The sequence below is a fragment of the Lontra canadensis genome, unplaced genomic scaffold, assembly GCF_010015895.1.
Source record: "Lontra canadensis isolate GAN:19392208 unplaced genomic scaffold, GSC_riverotter_1.0 scaffold13, whole genome shotgun sequence".
Lineage (NCBI taxonomy): Eukaryota > Metazoa > Chordata > Mammalia > Carnivora > Mustelidae > Lontra > Lontra canadensis.
In genome coordinates, this window is record NW_022631007.1 from 7,632,535 (window position 1) to 7,649,943 (window position 17,409).

The 17,409-nt window shown below is 38.9% G+C and overlaps 1 protein-coding gene across 3 annotated transcripts in view; it reads right to left on the minus strand.

The window, feature by feature from the left end:
• Nucleotides 1–17,409, minus strand: part of COL4A4 (collagen type IV alpha 4 chain) — a 121,912-nt gene that overhangs the window by 97,064 nt on the left and 7,439 nt on the right. For all 3 annotated transcript variants that reach the window (XM_032857371.1, XM_032857372.1, XM_032857369.1), the window contains exons 2-4: nucleotides 7,733–7,885; nucleotides 6,566–6,608; nucleotides 2,152–2,229 (exon numbers count right to left, since the gene is read on the minus strand). In XM_032857371.1, coding sequence (XP_032713262.1) covers nucleotides 2,152–2,229; nucleotides 6,566–6,608; nucleotides 7,733–7,794 — 183 coding nt within the window. In that variant the 5' untranslated portion in view covers nucleotides 7,795–7,885. The remainder of the gene's footprint in view (nucleotides 1–2,151; nucleotides 2,230–6,565; nucleotides 6,609–7,732; nucleotides 7,886–17,409) is intronic.

The following is a 17,409-nucleotide window of genomic DNA, read 5'->3' on the forward strand; positions in this document are numbered from 1 at the left end:
TTGGAGACGGGTAAGTTTGGGGGTAGGGGCTGGCCTGTGCTGCAGGTGCTGAGCACCACCCTGGGCCTGTACTCTCTAGACACCAGTAGCACCCCCCGACCCAGCCGTGATAACCAAAAAATCTCTCTAGACATCACTAAATGTCCCCACTAAAAATAACTCTCAGCCTCATTAAATCAGAGCTTTATCCAAGCAACTGTTCCTCCTTGTTTTCTGGTGCACCCGTCCCCTTCCTCTCCTAAAGCTGATCGATCCATTTTTCTTGGGTCTCAAACTCAAAGGGTCTTAATATTTAGATGCACTTGTTTCTTTTTCTTCTCATTTACATGGTCTTCATATGTTTTTATTAAAAAATTTCACATGAAATCCAGGCTTCCCCCATCCCCAAATAACATGTACATTTATGTAAAAGAGACTTAAGTACTTCCTAGTTTGTTAGCTTTAGACATCCTTAGTTTTTAAAAGAATTTTTTATTGAGCTATGATTGACATATAACATTATGTTAGTTTCAGGTATAGAGCATCAAAATCTGATACATGTGTATATTGCAAAATGATCACCATGACGCATTTCCTTAGCATCTCTCATCACACCGCTACTGTGTTTTTTTTTCTTTTCCCCTTGGGAGGAGAACTTTTAAGACCTACCCTCAGCAACTTTCAAATATACAAAACAGTATTATGAACTACAGTCACCATGCTCTACAGTATTTTCCCAGGACTTATTTTAAAATTCGAAGTTTGCCCCTTTTGTTTTTAAATTATATCATGAAGGCAACTTGGAAAAGCTCAAGATAAATTCTGAGCGCCAAAGCTTGGGAAGTGCTAAACAAAACAAAGCGTCTTGAACAGAAAGGGACTTGCCAGAGCAGAAACTCAATAGAATGGCAGCTTTCAGGGAGAGAGCTGAACAGAGGAACCTCTGACATATTGCCCATGTATTGTGTGCAGATAAAGTGAAGCTGTGGGGAAAATATAAGGTCCCTTCTCTTAGGAGATGTTTTGCATCCTTGTAGACTGATCTTTACTGAATTCTGCTTTTTGAGTGTCATGCTCTATAGGATTGATATAGACACGTTCCAACAGAACCATTGCTCTGACTCAAAAAAACTGAAGTTTCTGAAGCATGCTCTTTTCTTGTAAGATTGTGGGAGTATTTTAAATCAGAAGAATCATTTGATCTAATGCTCCAGCACAAATGAGTTAGTGGGCAGCCAACTGCTGCTGTCAGAATATAAGGAAGAAGTCCATAAATGTTCAAATGATCTGAAACACAGTAGCTAAGAGGCCTATTGTGCATGGCAGGATAGAGAATCTTGCACAGTCACCCGGGGGGGGCCATCCCGGGTGGACTTGATCAAGACACTAAACCTCTCTGAGCTTTGATCTTCTGCATGATATGATGGTAAGAGAGTTGTCATGAGGAGCCAGAGAGCTGAAGAACTTTCAGAACACAGAACAGTGCCTGGCACAGGAGAAGCAGCTATCACTTCAACTATAGAATTCTATTCTATGTGATCTCAATAGATGTTATCCAAAAAACAGTCTTGTAGTCAAATGTCCGGATATACCACTTTAAGTAAGATTAAACAAGCCTTCTTTCCCCCCTCACTGCAGTACTTCTCAGAGCCTTTAAAATGCTGATATGCAACCTGAGTTTCAAGATGGTGGTGTCCAAGTATGGACCATTTGACACGAGGACCCTTTTTGCATAAGGCAGTTCACAAGACTAGAAAACACTGGGTGAATCACAGCTTGCATTTCCAAGCATGACACATAGTGTAATATAATTGGGATCTCTTATCGGATATAAAGAACTTTAATTGTGAAACCTATTAACACTGACAATTACCAGAGCATGCCAAGAATCTGCGACTCCTTAGTATGAAGCATTCACAAAACCTCAAATTCCAGTATGCTGTCTATGTGGGTCTTTTTTCAAAAATGTTAGTGTGGTAGGGACACCTAATAAGAGATCTACCCTTGCCACAAATTTTTAAGTGAACATTACATTATTGTTGGTTGTAGGAAGACTTTGTACAGCAGATCTCTAGAGTGTACTCACCTTGCACAACTGAAACTTCATGCCCTTTGATTAGCAACTCCCCATCTCTCCCTCCCACCAGCCATGCGGATTTTTACGTCACTTACCCGAGACCCTTTTTCAGGAAAGCACTGGCACACTGCGCAATCTCTTCCTCCGCAAGGACCCACAAACTTCTTTCCACTCTGGAAAGTGAAGCATCTGGTTTAGTAAAGCAGTATTCTTCACTTAGCTGGGTACCTGTTGTGTACATTATAACAAACACCTTGCTTTCCCTAACCCATGAGAATTCCACAGTATACTTTGACCTTTGGATTTGTGAAAAGAAAAGGCTAATGTTGATATATAAAAAGGCAAAGAAATTACACTGTGGCTTGATAAGAGGGAAGATGCTTATGCGAGCAAAATAAAAGTTCATGTGAGCTAGCATTAAAAAGAAAAAAAAAAAAGCCTGCTTCTGAACTCACTTTTCACTGGCCAGAATCTTCTGTAATGTCTCTCTCCTAGTAAGATATCACTTACCAAGTTGTGCATAATCTTAGAGTGTAAGTTATATGGTTAGGAAAACTGTAAGCACACAATGGTGTCTCACTTAGATTATAAATTCGGCTGCTTTTTAGGACCCTCTTACTTCCCCTCCAAGAACGCTGAGTCCTTCCTGGTCACTGCTATAGTCACAGCTGTGGACATCACGTGACAACTGTTTCCTGCAAGTTGCTGAAACTCCAAGAAGGTTCTTCTAATGTGTCTCTCAACCAGAAAGCTCTTGAATTTGAATCATTTGGACACTTTCTCCACTTCTCCCTAACTTCCCTCCAAAATTTTCATTAAAGAGTTACTCCACACTCTCATATTTTCTTAATGTTCATGCTTCCTCCAAACACACACACACACACACACACACACACACACACACGCACACACACACATCCTTTGGGAAGAATCAGCCCCTTGTTCTCACAAATCCTCATTGTCTATATCCAGAGTCATCTGTCACTTCAGTACAAAAGCATAATCCCAGAGTAACTGTTTCCATAAGTTGACCCCTTAACAACAAAACAGCCACCATGAGGCACCTGCGTTGACAATGGACACTGAGCATTCCTTCAGAGCCTTGGGCTGTGGGTTGGGAGGGAATAGTGACAAAAGCAGCTCCAGATGCTAGGAGCTGAGAGTGTGGATAGGAATATCAGAAGGGCACCAGGGATAAACTTCACCTAGTTCATCATCTTGCTGGTCCAGCCCTCACTGCAACTCTTACGTATTAACCACACATTTCTATGATTGATAGATCTTTTACACTCAAGGCTATAAATTTAAGCTTTTTTTTTTTTAAAGATTTTATTTATTTATTTATTTGACAGATAGAGATCACAACTAGGCAGAGAGGCAGGCAGAGAGAGAGAGAGGAGGAAGCAGGCTCCCTGCCGAGCAGAGAGCCCGATATGGGGCTCGATCCCAGGACCCTGGGATCATGACCTGAGCCGAAGGCAGAGGCTTTAACCCACTGAGCCACCCAGGCGCCCCTATAAATTTAAGCTTTTATGCCAAAGTATGGCGGGGAACATTAAAACATTTGAACCAATAGTTATAGTTCTGATGGAGAGACCTCTATACATACATACACACCTATGTGCATAAGCATATATGTAAATACATCTGAGTAGTGTACATAGGAATATATACATGTGATATGTGTATGGGAGGGAAAAGAGTCTATCCAAAATGCATTATTTTTCAATCACACAATTTAGACCTCTTTTTTATGGGAAAATATGCTCAGAGGCAATCAAAAAAAAATCTTTAAATTGAGCATTAATAAAAAAGACATTATTATAAACAAAACTCCTTAGGGTCATTGAAAGTATATAAGAATGTAAACCTTGACAAGAGTTAAGTTAAAGAATGTATTTGAAGTTTCAGAAATATATACCTCTTGAGGTTTGAGTCACATTGTTATCTATGAATGCAGAAACATCAAGTTCAAAACTCTGATAAGGTGAAAAAAAAATGAAATAGCCCAGGTCCAGGACAGCATAAAAACACTTAAAATAACTAGTCTGAACACTTGGGTTCACTTAAGGTTGGGATTCATTACTATGTGTTCAGTGAGATATCAAAACAACCAGAAAAAGAAGGTTGGTTGATTAGCTGGCTTGATAATAAAGGCAAGTTTGTTCTCTTATTGTTTGTTTGTTTTGGCTTTTTTTTTTTTTACTTAACTGTGTGCCAAGCATCACAGAGATGTTTGTAGCAAAATTATATTTCAGGAAAGAATCGTTTTAAAATAAATTAGATAAGTTAGCAGATTCTAATAAAGAAAAAGAAATAGTTGCATATAAAGCTTTGACTAGTACTGATAAGAGAAAAGACAAGAGATCATTTTAGTCTCTGAAATTCTTCTACGTTACATGTTTCCCAATAAATGCCATCTTAAAAGGGGGAGGCATTTGTAAAGGAAGAAGCTGCATCTCAAAAACAGGTCATGTAAACCCATTTGAAAAAGATAAAGACCATATCCCAGACAAGGCAACATTCAGTGTATAAACCATATTCACCAGGAACACACTGGCATTCTCAAAAACTAATGTTGCTCCTCAAAGAGGAAAATGGAAAAGTTCCTATCCATTTTATCTCAGATATTTTTAAACAAATTTATCGTGAATAAAATGTTTAAGAAGTTATTAATTTCTAGATTAATAACCAGTCCTACATTTCTGCCTCTATTTTTTCTTTTTTTGAAAAATAACATTTGCATAAAATTAAAAGTTCAAATAGGGCAAAAGGATAATGGAAGAAGAAATCTTCTTTTCCAACTCAGGAGAGGCAGTCACTATTCTCACTCAGGGTCTGGACAGTTACAAGCATGTCCATGCCATGATCACATACACATACACACACAAACGTATGTGCACACATGTAAACATACACGCACACATGTACACACGTACGCACACACATGCAGACATACACGCGCACATACACACCCACGTGTACATCCAGGCATATGTACATGCACACAGATGCACTCTTTGGCCATTTTGGTCTTGTTTTATTTTAACCCAAAGGGTGTATTTCTCTGTCCCTTTCTGTTTTCTTAATCAGACATCTTCAAAATCATTCCAGTTTAACAGAACCCCTCTCCATCGCGTGAAGTACTATAGCTTGTTTAACCAGACCTTCTTCTTTTTTTTTTTTTTAAATTTCTTTTCAGCGTAACAGTATTCATTGTTTTTGCATCACACCCAGTGCTCCATGCAATACGTGCTCTCCCCAATAACCAGACCTTCTTGATGGGTGTTTAGTTATCTCCCTTCTCTTGTTACAGAACGCTCCCCTGAAGCCAGTATTCTTGGGCATTTTCTTTATGCCCAAGTCAGTATAAATATGTATGACAAATTCCAAAAAGGAAAATACCTGTGTTCAACAGGACTATGCATTTGCAATTCGGATGGATAATGCCAAGTTGCCTTCTGTAGCTACTGCATTGATTTACATCACCACCTTTCAAACCCAACTACAGTATAAGCTACTTTTTGGGGCAAAATCTCTAAAACCTCTATACAGCACAACCCGCTAGGAGGGTCCAGGCTAGAACAGTCTGGTTCAAGAATTTTATTCACTCATATGGAGCATAAGAAATAAAGGAAGTTAAATTTAGGACTCTGTATAGACTCTTACAATATGGAAAAAGTAATGTAATATAGAAATAAACATGGAGAAATCAGGTAAAAGAAAAAATCCAGACATATATATTTCAGTGGGTTTCCATTCATTATTTCAGATGAGGCTCTCAAATGCGTGTGAACTATGACTGCTTGGGGAGAGCTTCTGATTCCCTGACGCCTGTGCTTTCTGTTCCTGACTGGTAGAAAAAGGAGACCAGAAGGCAACTTCCTATTTTGACTGGCTTTGAAAAGACCTATGTTATTAACTTAAATAATCACAGAAATTAGATTGGATAAATCCAAGCTAGAGAGGATGTACGATGGGGATGTGCTCTATCGTGACTGAACCCATGCAGTTGTCTCAAGGTCTACCTTACAGGCGGTCCATGGTGTGATTTCCCAGAAACGCCTGGGGTGGGGTTTAGTAATTCTGATTCCTCAGTGAGAAAGCAGAAGAAAGAGATCTCGTTACAGAATATTCTAGGCTTCTCTTTCTCCAGAGTCAAAATGTTCACATTTAATCTTATACTTCTTGATTTAATCTCGAAGTGACCTAGCTGCTTCCTGCCCCTCTCCATCAACAACAAAACAACACAAAACAAAACAAAAAATAAAACAAAACAAAAAAGATTTTAACAAAAGATTATGTCATAAAATAAAGAAATCTCCAATATGTGGGCAATTATTTGCTAAGTAGTCTTGACTGTAAAATAGAAAAGAAACCTCAGAGTTCACCTAGTCCAGCCCTTCACTTTGCAGATGAGAAAACTGAGTCCTACCGAGTGGCTTGTTTGAAACAAAAAGATTTATAATGAGAGTAATGCATGCAATTAGAGCTAATTAATGTACTTACCCCATATACATGTTGTACAGAAAAGAGGATGAACATAAGTGACCTATGAAATAGCAAAAAAGGAGATTAATTTAAACTGCTCATTTTCATGCAAAACAAACCAAACAGAGAAAGAACAAAGGAATAAATCCCAGAAAGCTTCTTTTTATTTCTAATAGGCAGCTGTCATCTGTGACAAGATAAATGTTATCTTCTCTCTGGCTGTCATCATTACCTTCCCTCTTGCTAATCAGTCAAGAAGTACTCACAGCCGTTTAGTGGGGTCCCCACTGGGTCTGGGGCCCTGGGGACACCCTGAAGGTGAGACCCAGATAAGTAGCTGAGGGAAGGGAGGCGACTCTCTGAATGAAATGCAGAGGAGTGAAGGAAGGAGGCAGCTTTGTTCAGAGACAGTGCAAAGACTAGCGTACCCTGGATGACATTAAGTGGAACCAACTGGAAGGAGGGAGGAGGGAAGAAAACCTATCTGGACTGGGGAGATGGTTTGTAAGGGAAGGAAAATAATAGGAACCAGTTAGGGAAGAGTTAAATAGTTCAGATGGTCTCCTCCATCTTCAGAACCAGCAATGGCTGTCTATCCCTCTGGCCTCTGCTTCCATTGTCCCATCTCTTTTGCCTCTCACTCCCCTTCCCTCTCTTTCACTTCTAAGGACCATTGTGATTACACTGGGTCCATCCAGATAACCCAGAGTAATCTCCCCAAGGTCCGATGATGAGCAAGCTTCATGTCATCCACAAGCATATTCCCTGTCGCCCTGTGACAGAACATATTGTCAGGACCCACGGACTAGGATGCGGACCTCCTCAGGGGCTATTATCCTGCCTACCATACTAGTGAAGTGCCCTCTAGTATCTCTGCTAATTAGAGGGCCCCTCCTGCACTGGACATCAGGAAAGTCTTTACTATTCACACCTAGTAAGAGAGCACCAATCTACAGCCTTTAGATGAGTGTCTTTCCCATTGGTGATGATGTGGTGTGATTCAGTGAGAGTAGAGAGAATTGGTGTTTAACAAAAATGAATCACACACAAAAAAGCATGCATAATGCATAGATTTCTGGAAAAATTTGGCTTTTTGACACATGAAACATTCAGACAATTCATAACCATAAAACCATGGTTAGGAGAAATTATTGAAAAGCAAGTGATCGCACTAAGGACACTCACCAGGGATCTGTGGCCAAGGGTTTGATCCACCTGAATGAGCACCTTACTGAAGCCATGTGCATGGGTTACTTCAAGTCTTGATACTTAAAAAAAACTCTGTCAGGTTTCTCTTCTCTTCCAGAAGACTCTGACTTATAAGTGAGGTTCTATGTCCTGGGTTTAAAGTTTGGATATGTTACATATAAAACAGGGTGTAATTACATATAAAAAGGATGTAAGACACAACATTTTAAATATAAAGATACCTTTTAAGACACAACAAGCATTATAATGTTGAAAACAATGACTTTCATCATTCATAGTAATGGAAATATTTTCTAAAAGGGGAATTCAATTTTTTTGATGAGAATCTTAGTGATGATTAAACAAATAAATATCAATTTCATTCTTAGAAATAAAAACAATTTCCAGTTATTTATGTTATAAATATATTTTTGAGAAGTGAAAAAATGTGTATGTAATGCTTCTATAAAAAATTATTGCTTCATTTTGTTAAGCGGCACTTTCTACTACATAACATTTGCCCTTGGAAATCCAAGTTAAAATTCCCTCGAGTGAGTTTTTGTTTCATTTGGTTTCATTTTGTTTTTTCACCTTTGAAATTAGGAAAGGGACCCATTAGTATAGAAAGAAATACTTTGCACACAACAGCAAATACGTATAAAAATATTTTTATGTAAAATGGTACAACTTTTATGGAAAACATTTTGGCAGTTCCTCAAACAGTTAAACACAGAATTACCATATGATCTAACAATTCCATTCCTAGGTATATACCATGAGAACTGACACTATGTTCATGCATAAATGTGTACATAAACATTCAGAGTAGCCAAAAAGTGCAAACAACCCGCACATCCATCAACTGGTGAATGGGCAAGCAGAATGTGCTACATTGGATTTGGCAATAAAAAGGAATGAAGTACTGATACATAGATGAACATTGAAAACGTTATATTAAGTGAAGGAAGTCACATATTATATAATACCAAAAAACCCAGAATAGGCAAATCCATGGAGACAGAAAATAGAGCAGTAATTGTCAGGGGTTGGAGGAGGAGAGAATTGGAAGGTCCAGGGTTTCTTCTTGAGGTGATGGAATGTTCTGGAATTAGTGATGTTGGTTGTGCAACATTATGAATACACTAAAAACCACTGAATTATAAACTTTAAAAGATTTCAAACAGTGAATTTTATTTTGTGAACTTTATCTCAATTAAAAAAAAGAAAAAATATTTTTCTTTATCTTTGATAAAAGATCTCTGGCTTAAAGGAATGTCTTGAAATTGGAAGGGTCTTGAAATTGAAATACCTCATCTTAAAAACTTTGGCTTCTCTGAAGACCTGTATCAATGAGAATTGGGTAGAGAGAGGAAAACTGGGAGTGTTGGAGTTATTTTTAAATTTCTGGATAAAATCTGGATAAAACTAACTCAGTGCTGTATTTACGGGAGACTAGTTCTCCAAGTAGGTGGGAGAACAACATTCCATGATACAGTTTGAAAATCAAGTAGGAGAAGAATCCCGCTGAGTGCCCAAACCATTTCCCATCCCCAAATCCATCATTTTAAATATTTTTTGAACTGCATTCTGGGAGCAAGTCTCAATAAAACAAATTATTGATTTGGAAGGAATACACAAATTGGCTTGAATCATTCAAAAGGTACTCTATATTTTAAACAAATAGGAAAGAGTCAAAAATTAAAGAAAACAGGGGCATTTGCTTTTAACCTCCAAACAGACACATGATGCAATTAATCTCCAAACATATTGTGATAAGGGTGTAAAAAGGGATTTTATTAAAACAGAGTGTTGTTGTGGTCACTTTCAGAACAAGAATGCCAAATCAGGGCCCTAACATTTAGGAGTTTCTCAATACAATTTGTAATTGGATGGCTGGCCAGTTGGGTACACAGGTGGATGGACAAATGGACCAATCCACAGAAATCTAACTAGTCTCTTGGGAGTGAAAGGACCTTGCTGATTGGGGCTGCCATTGCAGCCTCATCACTGTGCACTTAGTAAGCCCTGTGACGACAGGGATTTTGTCTTTTTTCTATTCACAGTTATCTCTAGTGCCATAATAGTGCTTGGAACATAGACATATGTATTTTTTCATTCATTGGATGAGAATTTACAGAAGATACTTTAGGACCTTTTGAATGTTAATCAAATATATTTAATAGAGGATATAAGATAAGGCCAACTTTGTATACACATGGGGTGAGGGAGGAAAGGAGAAAGAGGGGATGGAAAGAGGGATCATACAGCCTTGGGGGAAGTGGATGGGGAGGAAGATAATGATGCTGATTACATCAGGGACCCTCTGCTAAGAGGGCTGTGCACATCGAGTCACTTACTTCACCACAGTTTAGTAAGTATTGGTTCTGTTGTAAAAGAAAATCAAATTAGGTCCATTTAAGTAATTGGTGCAAAGTCACAGAGCTAATAAGCTTTTTGACTCTAATATGTAACCCTTCTCCCAACAGACACCTAAGCATGGCAGCCTGCCGATGTCTGCTCTCATACCCCCCAGGAATGGTTTTTAAATTATGTGTACCTTGTCTCCTTTTTTTTTTTTTAACAAATTAACATCTAAAATTTTTCATTTTCTCTTTAAACAGTTGCAAAGTATAATTTGGAACATCGTACATGGTGACCTATAAAATAAAAACAGTTGCAACATTATTTTTTGTATTTTTTAAAAGATTTATTTATTTGAGAGTGAGAGAGAGAAAGAGAGAGAGAATGAGTGGGGGAGGGGCAGAGAGAGAAGGAGAGAGAATCTCAAGCAGAATCCCCACTGAGTGCGGAGTCCAATGCGGGGCTCAATCTTACGACCCTGAGGTTATGACCTGAGCTAGACGCTCAAGAATCAAGAGCTGGACACTCAACCGACTGAGCCACCCACGTGCCCTGCAACACTATTCTAGATGTAGCCGATGGACCATCATAAGAATGGATCTCACCAGCATCGGTTTAAAATTCATGCACACAACTTCTTTAATAGCTAGAAATTTTGCACCATTTTTCTTCTTGAATTCATATTTCCATTCCACTCTCTCATGTATACTGTAGTGCAATATATTTTTATATTTGGAAATCTTATATTGATCATCCTATCATACTTCTCTGCAACAAAAATATGTATATAAATTAAGTGTCTTTTATGTCCTATCACAAGACTTAGAGATCACAAATCTCTAAGTCTTAAAATTTTTTTTGCCTGAATTTGCTTGCCATAATGATAAGTAGTATGTAATCCACCAAAAACAAATAAATTTAATTTTTTTAAAGATTTTATTTATTTACTTGAGAGACAGAGAATGCAGAGGGAGTGGAAGAAGCAAAAACATCACTCCTCCAGCAGGAAGCCTGACCTGGGCTCGATCCCAGGACCCTCCGGCCATGACCTGAGCAGAAGGCAGACAACCAACTGAGCCATCCAGGTGCCCCTAAATTCATATTTTGATAAATAATTATTAAACACATTACAAATGAAATTTTACTGGAAATGTAGTTGGCAACGAATGAATTGGGCTTTTTGGTTTCTCAAATAGTTTATTTAGCCCAGATCAATAAGGAGATATGGTCAAGAAAAGAGGCAGGTCAAGCAATAGTTCTGCTTCCATTTTAGCTTCTTAAAACTGTAAATTCTAATAAACCTATTCACAGAAAAAAAGAAGTTGTGAATGGAAGAAATTTGTTCTATATATCACTCAATGCTTTGAACTTCTCCTGAGTTGTATATCAAAAGCAATATAGAATTCATCACCAAGAATCATTTTGAGTGATCAACTATCTGATAAGTCTTCCCTCAATTGTGATGAAAGCAAAAAGTTGGGAACCACCTGGCCCTGGGATGTGGAACCTGAGACGTAGAGTGCCTCTGTTCTCAGCACCTGCTTTTACTGGCCCACAAACAGTTCATGTCTTGGGGCAAAGCAGGGTGGTAACTCTTGGGATGACTGAGGGTGCAGTTATACCTATCTGGTAAAAAGCAGTAGAATGAAAATTATGAAGGGGTTGTTCTGAACCAAAGGCCCATCTTTAGATAGAACAATTCTAAGAACAAATACCTATAGCAATTGAGAATCTAGAAATTGATACCTTTACTTGATTTTCCAAGCTGTCTGCACAACTCTTAGGAATCTTTTTGTGTCTTAGGGGTATATGTACCTCAGCTTGAAGATCTCTACTCTAGATGAACTTCCAAAGGTGTGCGTGTGTGTGTGTGTGTGTGTGTGTGTGTATAAATTTATAACTGTTCTCCTGTCTAAGTTGCATCATAGCTCGGCAGAGGGCCCATCTTGTTTTCAGCTGGACACCATGAACATTGATGTGCACAGTGCCCTATGGTTCACACAGGAAATCCACAGTAATCTGAGAGGATTTTCTTTGCTGCAACTGCTTATGTTAAGAGCATGAAAACTTCTGTCTCAACCAAGGTTTTGACTGCACCAAACAACAAACAAAAATACTCTCACTCAAAACACTGTCCTTCTGACCTACCTTCTCACAAATACATGGAGGTCATCCCATGGGATTGGCCAAAGCAGTGAGTTTTCAATGGAGTCTATCATTAGTACAGAAAAAAAAAAAAAGCAAAAAAAAAAAAAAAGCTTTAACAACCCAAAGTGCTGTGCCACTAAAATGTATGCAAACAGCAGCTTTAGGAGACTGCCTACCCAGGAAACTTCTACCAAAGTTCTATACCTTTCAAAGGACACACTTTGTTTAGCCTACTGTTTTTCTCAGGAAAGGAGCATTCTCCACAAGCTGCTGCATCACGACCCACTCAGGCACCATCTTCAGCCCAGCTAAGCAAGGGTGTGGCCAGATTTTCATCACCCACCACATCGTGGAGGAGGGGAACCACCTCACCCCAAGGCAGCCCAACCCAGAGCTTGACTTAGAATTTCAACTTAGGGCTGGGGAGGATGGCACAAGAGGAAAGCCTGGCTCAGTCCTCTTGAAGAGCTGAAATTAGGAAAGACAAGAAAGGGGATGAAGGAGGAAGGAGGGTCAGGAGATGCCCTGAGGTACAGTCAGCCATTCGAAGGCTGGGACACGTCAAGGTGAAGGACAAGCCTGAATTTAGAGGACACAGATATCCTCAGTAATCATAAAAAGCTATTTTTAAGAGAAGAAAATGCAAGAAGAGAAAGACGGATTGTCTACAGTAAGAGAATGAAAGACGAGCTCATTCCCGAGAGCTGCCCCGTTTTTGATGCAGGCTTATGGTTTGCTCCCTTTACCTGAGCAAACCGACCTGTCCAGCCAAGTCCGACAAAAGCATTGCCCCATCCCCACAGCTGGTCCCAACCTGTGACACCCCAACAGAAGCTCTCTTGGAGGTTCTGCCAGAGACTGAACATTAGCACCCTGAACCTTTGACATAGGCCTCACTCTACAACCCAAGTAACGTGCCCACACTCTCTCCCAGCCTCTATTTATTTCAGTTGTTTCTAGAATGTAGATTCAATAAATGTCATTAGCTTCTCTTTCTCCAACTCCCTGGGCTGATTTTTTTTCTTCACTACTTTATGAAAGTTCCTGGACTCCAATTCCCTTGGGACTTCTTATGAGTCTCTGCTCGATGTTTTTCAAATACTTTGTCTGGGAACAAGATCTAAGATCTTCCAAATCATTATTTCTATTACGAGGAATTTGTTTTCTCTGCAGCCCAATCTTGAAAAGAAATACACCCTGCTTGGGTTCTCATTGACTGGGGGATGGGGGTGGGCAATGGCCAAGATTAGAGGGCCAGATTACAAGAGACTGAGTATGAGAATCTTCCAGTCACAAAAAGGTAGTATAAGTACAATGTCTTTTCTTTTCCCAAGTAACATTAAGTCTTTGAGCTCTTTTTAATAACAATATTTTTGTTCTTTCAGTGAAATAAATCCCTATTAACTTAATTTCTACATGTTCTTTCCTTTGACCTTCTGACACTGAGCTATCTGAAGATTCTCTTTCCAAGGCAATTTTTTGTGTGTGTGGTCTGAACACCTATTTGTATATACATTTATCTTTCCAAGATAGAATTCCTAATGGCTCATCTTTGCACAGAAATAAGCAAAAGGTCTCAAAGGATAGAAGGATAGTGCTCCCAGGAAAAGAATGACATGCTCTGTCCACCTTGGTGGCTGGATATCTGCCTTTGAGGTTTACACTTTCCCTGTTAAGAGATGACCTGACCTTTCCCCAACATTCAAGCTGATTATTTGGTTTCGGTCTTTTGACAATCCCATATTCTTCAGACTTTCAAACAGTTCAGGTTAGTTTGAGCTTTTTTGCAAAAAGAGTCAATCTCAACAAATATCACAAGGTTTTTAAAGCACGTCATGAATCTGGGTGGTCCATGGATCACTGGAATGTGGTTGGAGCTCCATGTTCTCTGAGAAGCAACATGGAAAAACTCTGAGAACTACTCAAGTAAATTCTTGAGAATAACTCAGTTCCAACTTGACCAGAATGCAGTTGGATTAGGACCAAGCCCGCCCCCACCTTGCCCTCCCTCCAGGTTCAGTTGAATTGTTTAAGAGTGCTGCGGAGTCCTCAGTTGACCTTGGAGTTCAGTTTGCTAGTCCAGAACCAACCAGACCATATCTCAGTTAACCTACTATTCTGCCAACATAGGCTTTTATTATCATTTTCTCCTTGAGAACTCCTCCCAATATCAACAGAAAAGTTGACAATGACCAAAATAATGTCACCACTTGGAACCCACATGGAAGTGACATATGTTCCAAAAATATAAACTGATTTTCATAACCAAATGGGCCCTGTACCTCCAAGTTAAGAATGACATTCTTGACTCAGAATGTGGTATGTCTCTTGCCAAAAGCACTAATCCCCCAGGTTGCTCTTGGTCTATAATTTTCCCTTCAGGACAGGACTGGGGTGGCTCTATACGAATTCTCTGGAACTTTTAGACCTCTGGGAACTGTCTTTGTGTTGAGCTCTGGAAGTAACACCCTATGATACAGCAGGCAGGGACCACCCATACTGTGAGGCTGTCATCTTCAGTGACTTCTCCCCTCCTCCATAGATACAGTCTGCCTCCTTCTCCTGGTACCATGTGCTCTCATGTTAGGAATAAAATCAGGCTCTAGAGTTAGAAAGACTTGTGTTCAGATCTTGATCACTTAGCAGCATAACCCTGAGCAAGTACGTAACTCTTCTGAAGTCCTGACTTCTCAGCATGTGAAGTTAATCCTCAAGAGAATTACATGAGTCCAAATTAGTACCTAGCATAGTGCCTGGCACAGTGGTTCAAGAAATGTTCGTTTCCTTCCTTCTTAATTTCTTTTAGGATGAAAGATCTCCTGTATATAATATATTAGAAAAGGGTTAGAAAATTGGGAACTGGATCAAGCCTGGGCAGAGCTCAGAAACAGGGGAAGATTGATCTGAGGAGGGAGAAAGATCTGGGGAAATGAAAAGAGGGATAAGCTATGACAGTCCCTCCTAAAGTCCTTTTAAACATGAGGAGAAAGAACTTATGGAGGAGGAAGGATCTTCAGACAATTACAGAGTTAACATATGTTGACTCTGAGAGGACACCAGGAAAAAAGTTGACATTGGGTGTTTACAAGCAGAAAGCCAGCTCCTTCTGTTGTCACTGCTACTAATGTTCTCCCCCACCCCCACCCCACTATACACACACTCCTCTTAGACCTCCTTCTCTTCTTCTGAGTTCTCTTCCTTCCTCCTCTTCTCCATCATCACCATCGTCACCACTCTCCCACCATAAGAAAGTATAATGAGCAGCATCTCCAGAGGGCCACCTCGGAGCTAAGCACTGCTAAGGGCTTAACACAGATCTGCAACCTTCACAATCATCCCATGAGGTAAGTAATATGATTACTTCCCTTTGCAAGGAAGTCACACAGGCAGTGAGTGGCACATCCAGGATTCAAACTCCAAGGCTTTCCCTATTGACCATTATACTACACAGATTCAAAATGCATGCAAATGCCTGGATAAGCTTCAGGGATTTGTGTCTGGGAAGAACAACTCTAGCCTCCAATACAGCAGCAGCCAGGGCAGTCAATTCTGAATGCAGTGGTGCACTATGATACAAAGACATTCATTTTCGGTGAATCCCAGAAAACCTGAATTCTTGCAGGAAGGTCTTTATGTCTGGAATCTCAAATCTGGGAAATCTTATCGAATAGCTGGGATCTAAAAATGTACCATTTCTAACTAGAACGTATAGAAGTCAATTATTCAAGCATATAAGGTAGCTATGTGGCCAAAAAATGAAGGAGATTTCCCAAAAGTGTCCAAACAAACTTGAATGTTAAACAGAAATACTGGAGTGAGCATGCAATTGGTTCCAAAAAAGAAGGAAAGCTTTGTTTTGGTGAGAAGGAGCACAGTATTCATAAAACTCTTATGTCTTTTCTGAGGAGAGCTTAACTACCTCCTTTTCCTCTGGCTTCATTCTTATCTTCTGCCCAGTGTCCATCTGTCTTGCTTCCGGCAGAAGCTGGCTCCTAGAAACTAGGAATCTCCTACTGGGTCTCTTCCCTTGGGATGTCCTGGAACCAGACTCCTCTAAGAATGCTTCTGCCACTCTGGAACCTAATAAATATTTCATCCCTCAAAGCTGGGCTTCAGAGCTAGGCCATCCCACAGTCTACTACAGACTATAAGAACACATTCAGAGTTTCACTGTGGACATTATGAATCAGTAAATAAGAACACAAAGCCAAGGCAGTGTGCTTGGTATTGGATGAGGATGATATGTGGGCAGAGTAGCCAAGACAATTAACAGCTAGAAGTTTCACAAAATCATACAGGATTATTAAAGTAAGACTGTCTCCTTGTTCTAAAATTTGAAAGTGAATTTTTTTTGAAACTTCAGAAACTAAGGATAGAAAGAGGTCCACATTTTTTACAACAAAAATATCAAATACATAGAAAATAAAATAATTCATAGAATCTTGATTTTATATGAAAATCACAAGATTTGTAAATTCAAATCCACTAAAATGTAATAATGTTTAAAACTTGAAGTGATTTTCAGTTAACTTGCATTAACCAAAATTTTTTTTTTCTGGAATTAATTCCGTTTATTTTTGGTACAATATAAATAAATACCTATGATTTTGTTCTTTCAAGAAATATCTATCAATCTCTTATTTAATATCAAATACCACCTGGGAACTGCAGATATGAAAATGAATTTGATTTACCTGAAGTAATAAAATATTACTCTTAAGCAGACTGGGAAAAGTTAAAGGCATATATTGTAATCACTAAAGTAACCACTAAAAATAATGCAGAAAGATGTAACTAGAAGTCGATGAAAAATTCAAATAGAATACTAAAAAAAATTGAATAGCACAAAAGAATGCCAAAAAGAAGGAAAGGGACAAAAAATAGGTGAGACAGTTAGAAGAGAAATAGAGAAATGGCAGAACTAAATATGGCCATATCAACTACTTTATATGAAAATAGACTAGAAATTCCTATTAAAAGGCAAAGATTGTCACACTGGGTTTAAAAAAGAAAAAAGGTCAACTATATGCTATAAGATACACATTTTAAACAAAAAGATACAAATAGATTGAAAGGAAAGGCTAGGAAAAGATAACCACACAAATAATATACATAAGAAAGACTGGCTATGCCAACAGCACATAAAATAGATTTGAATATATAAT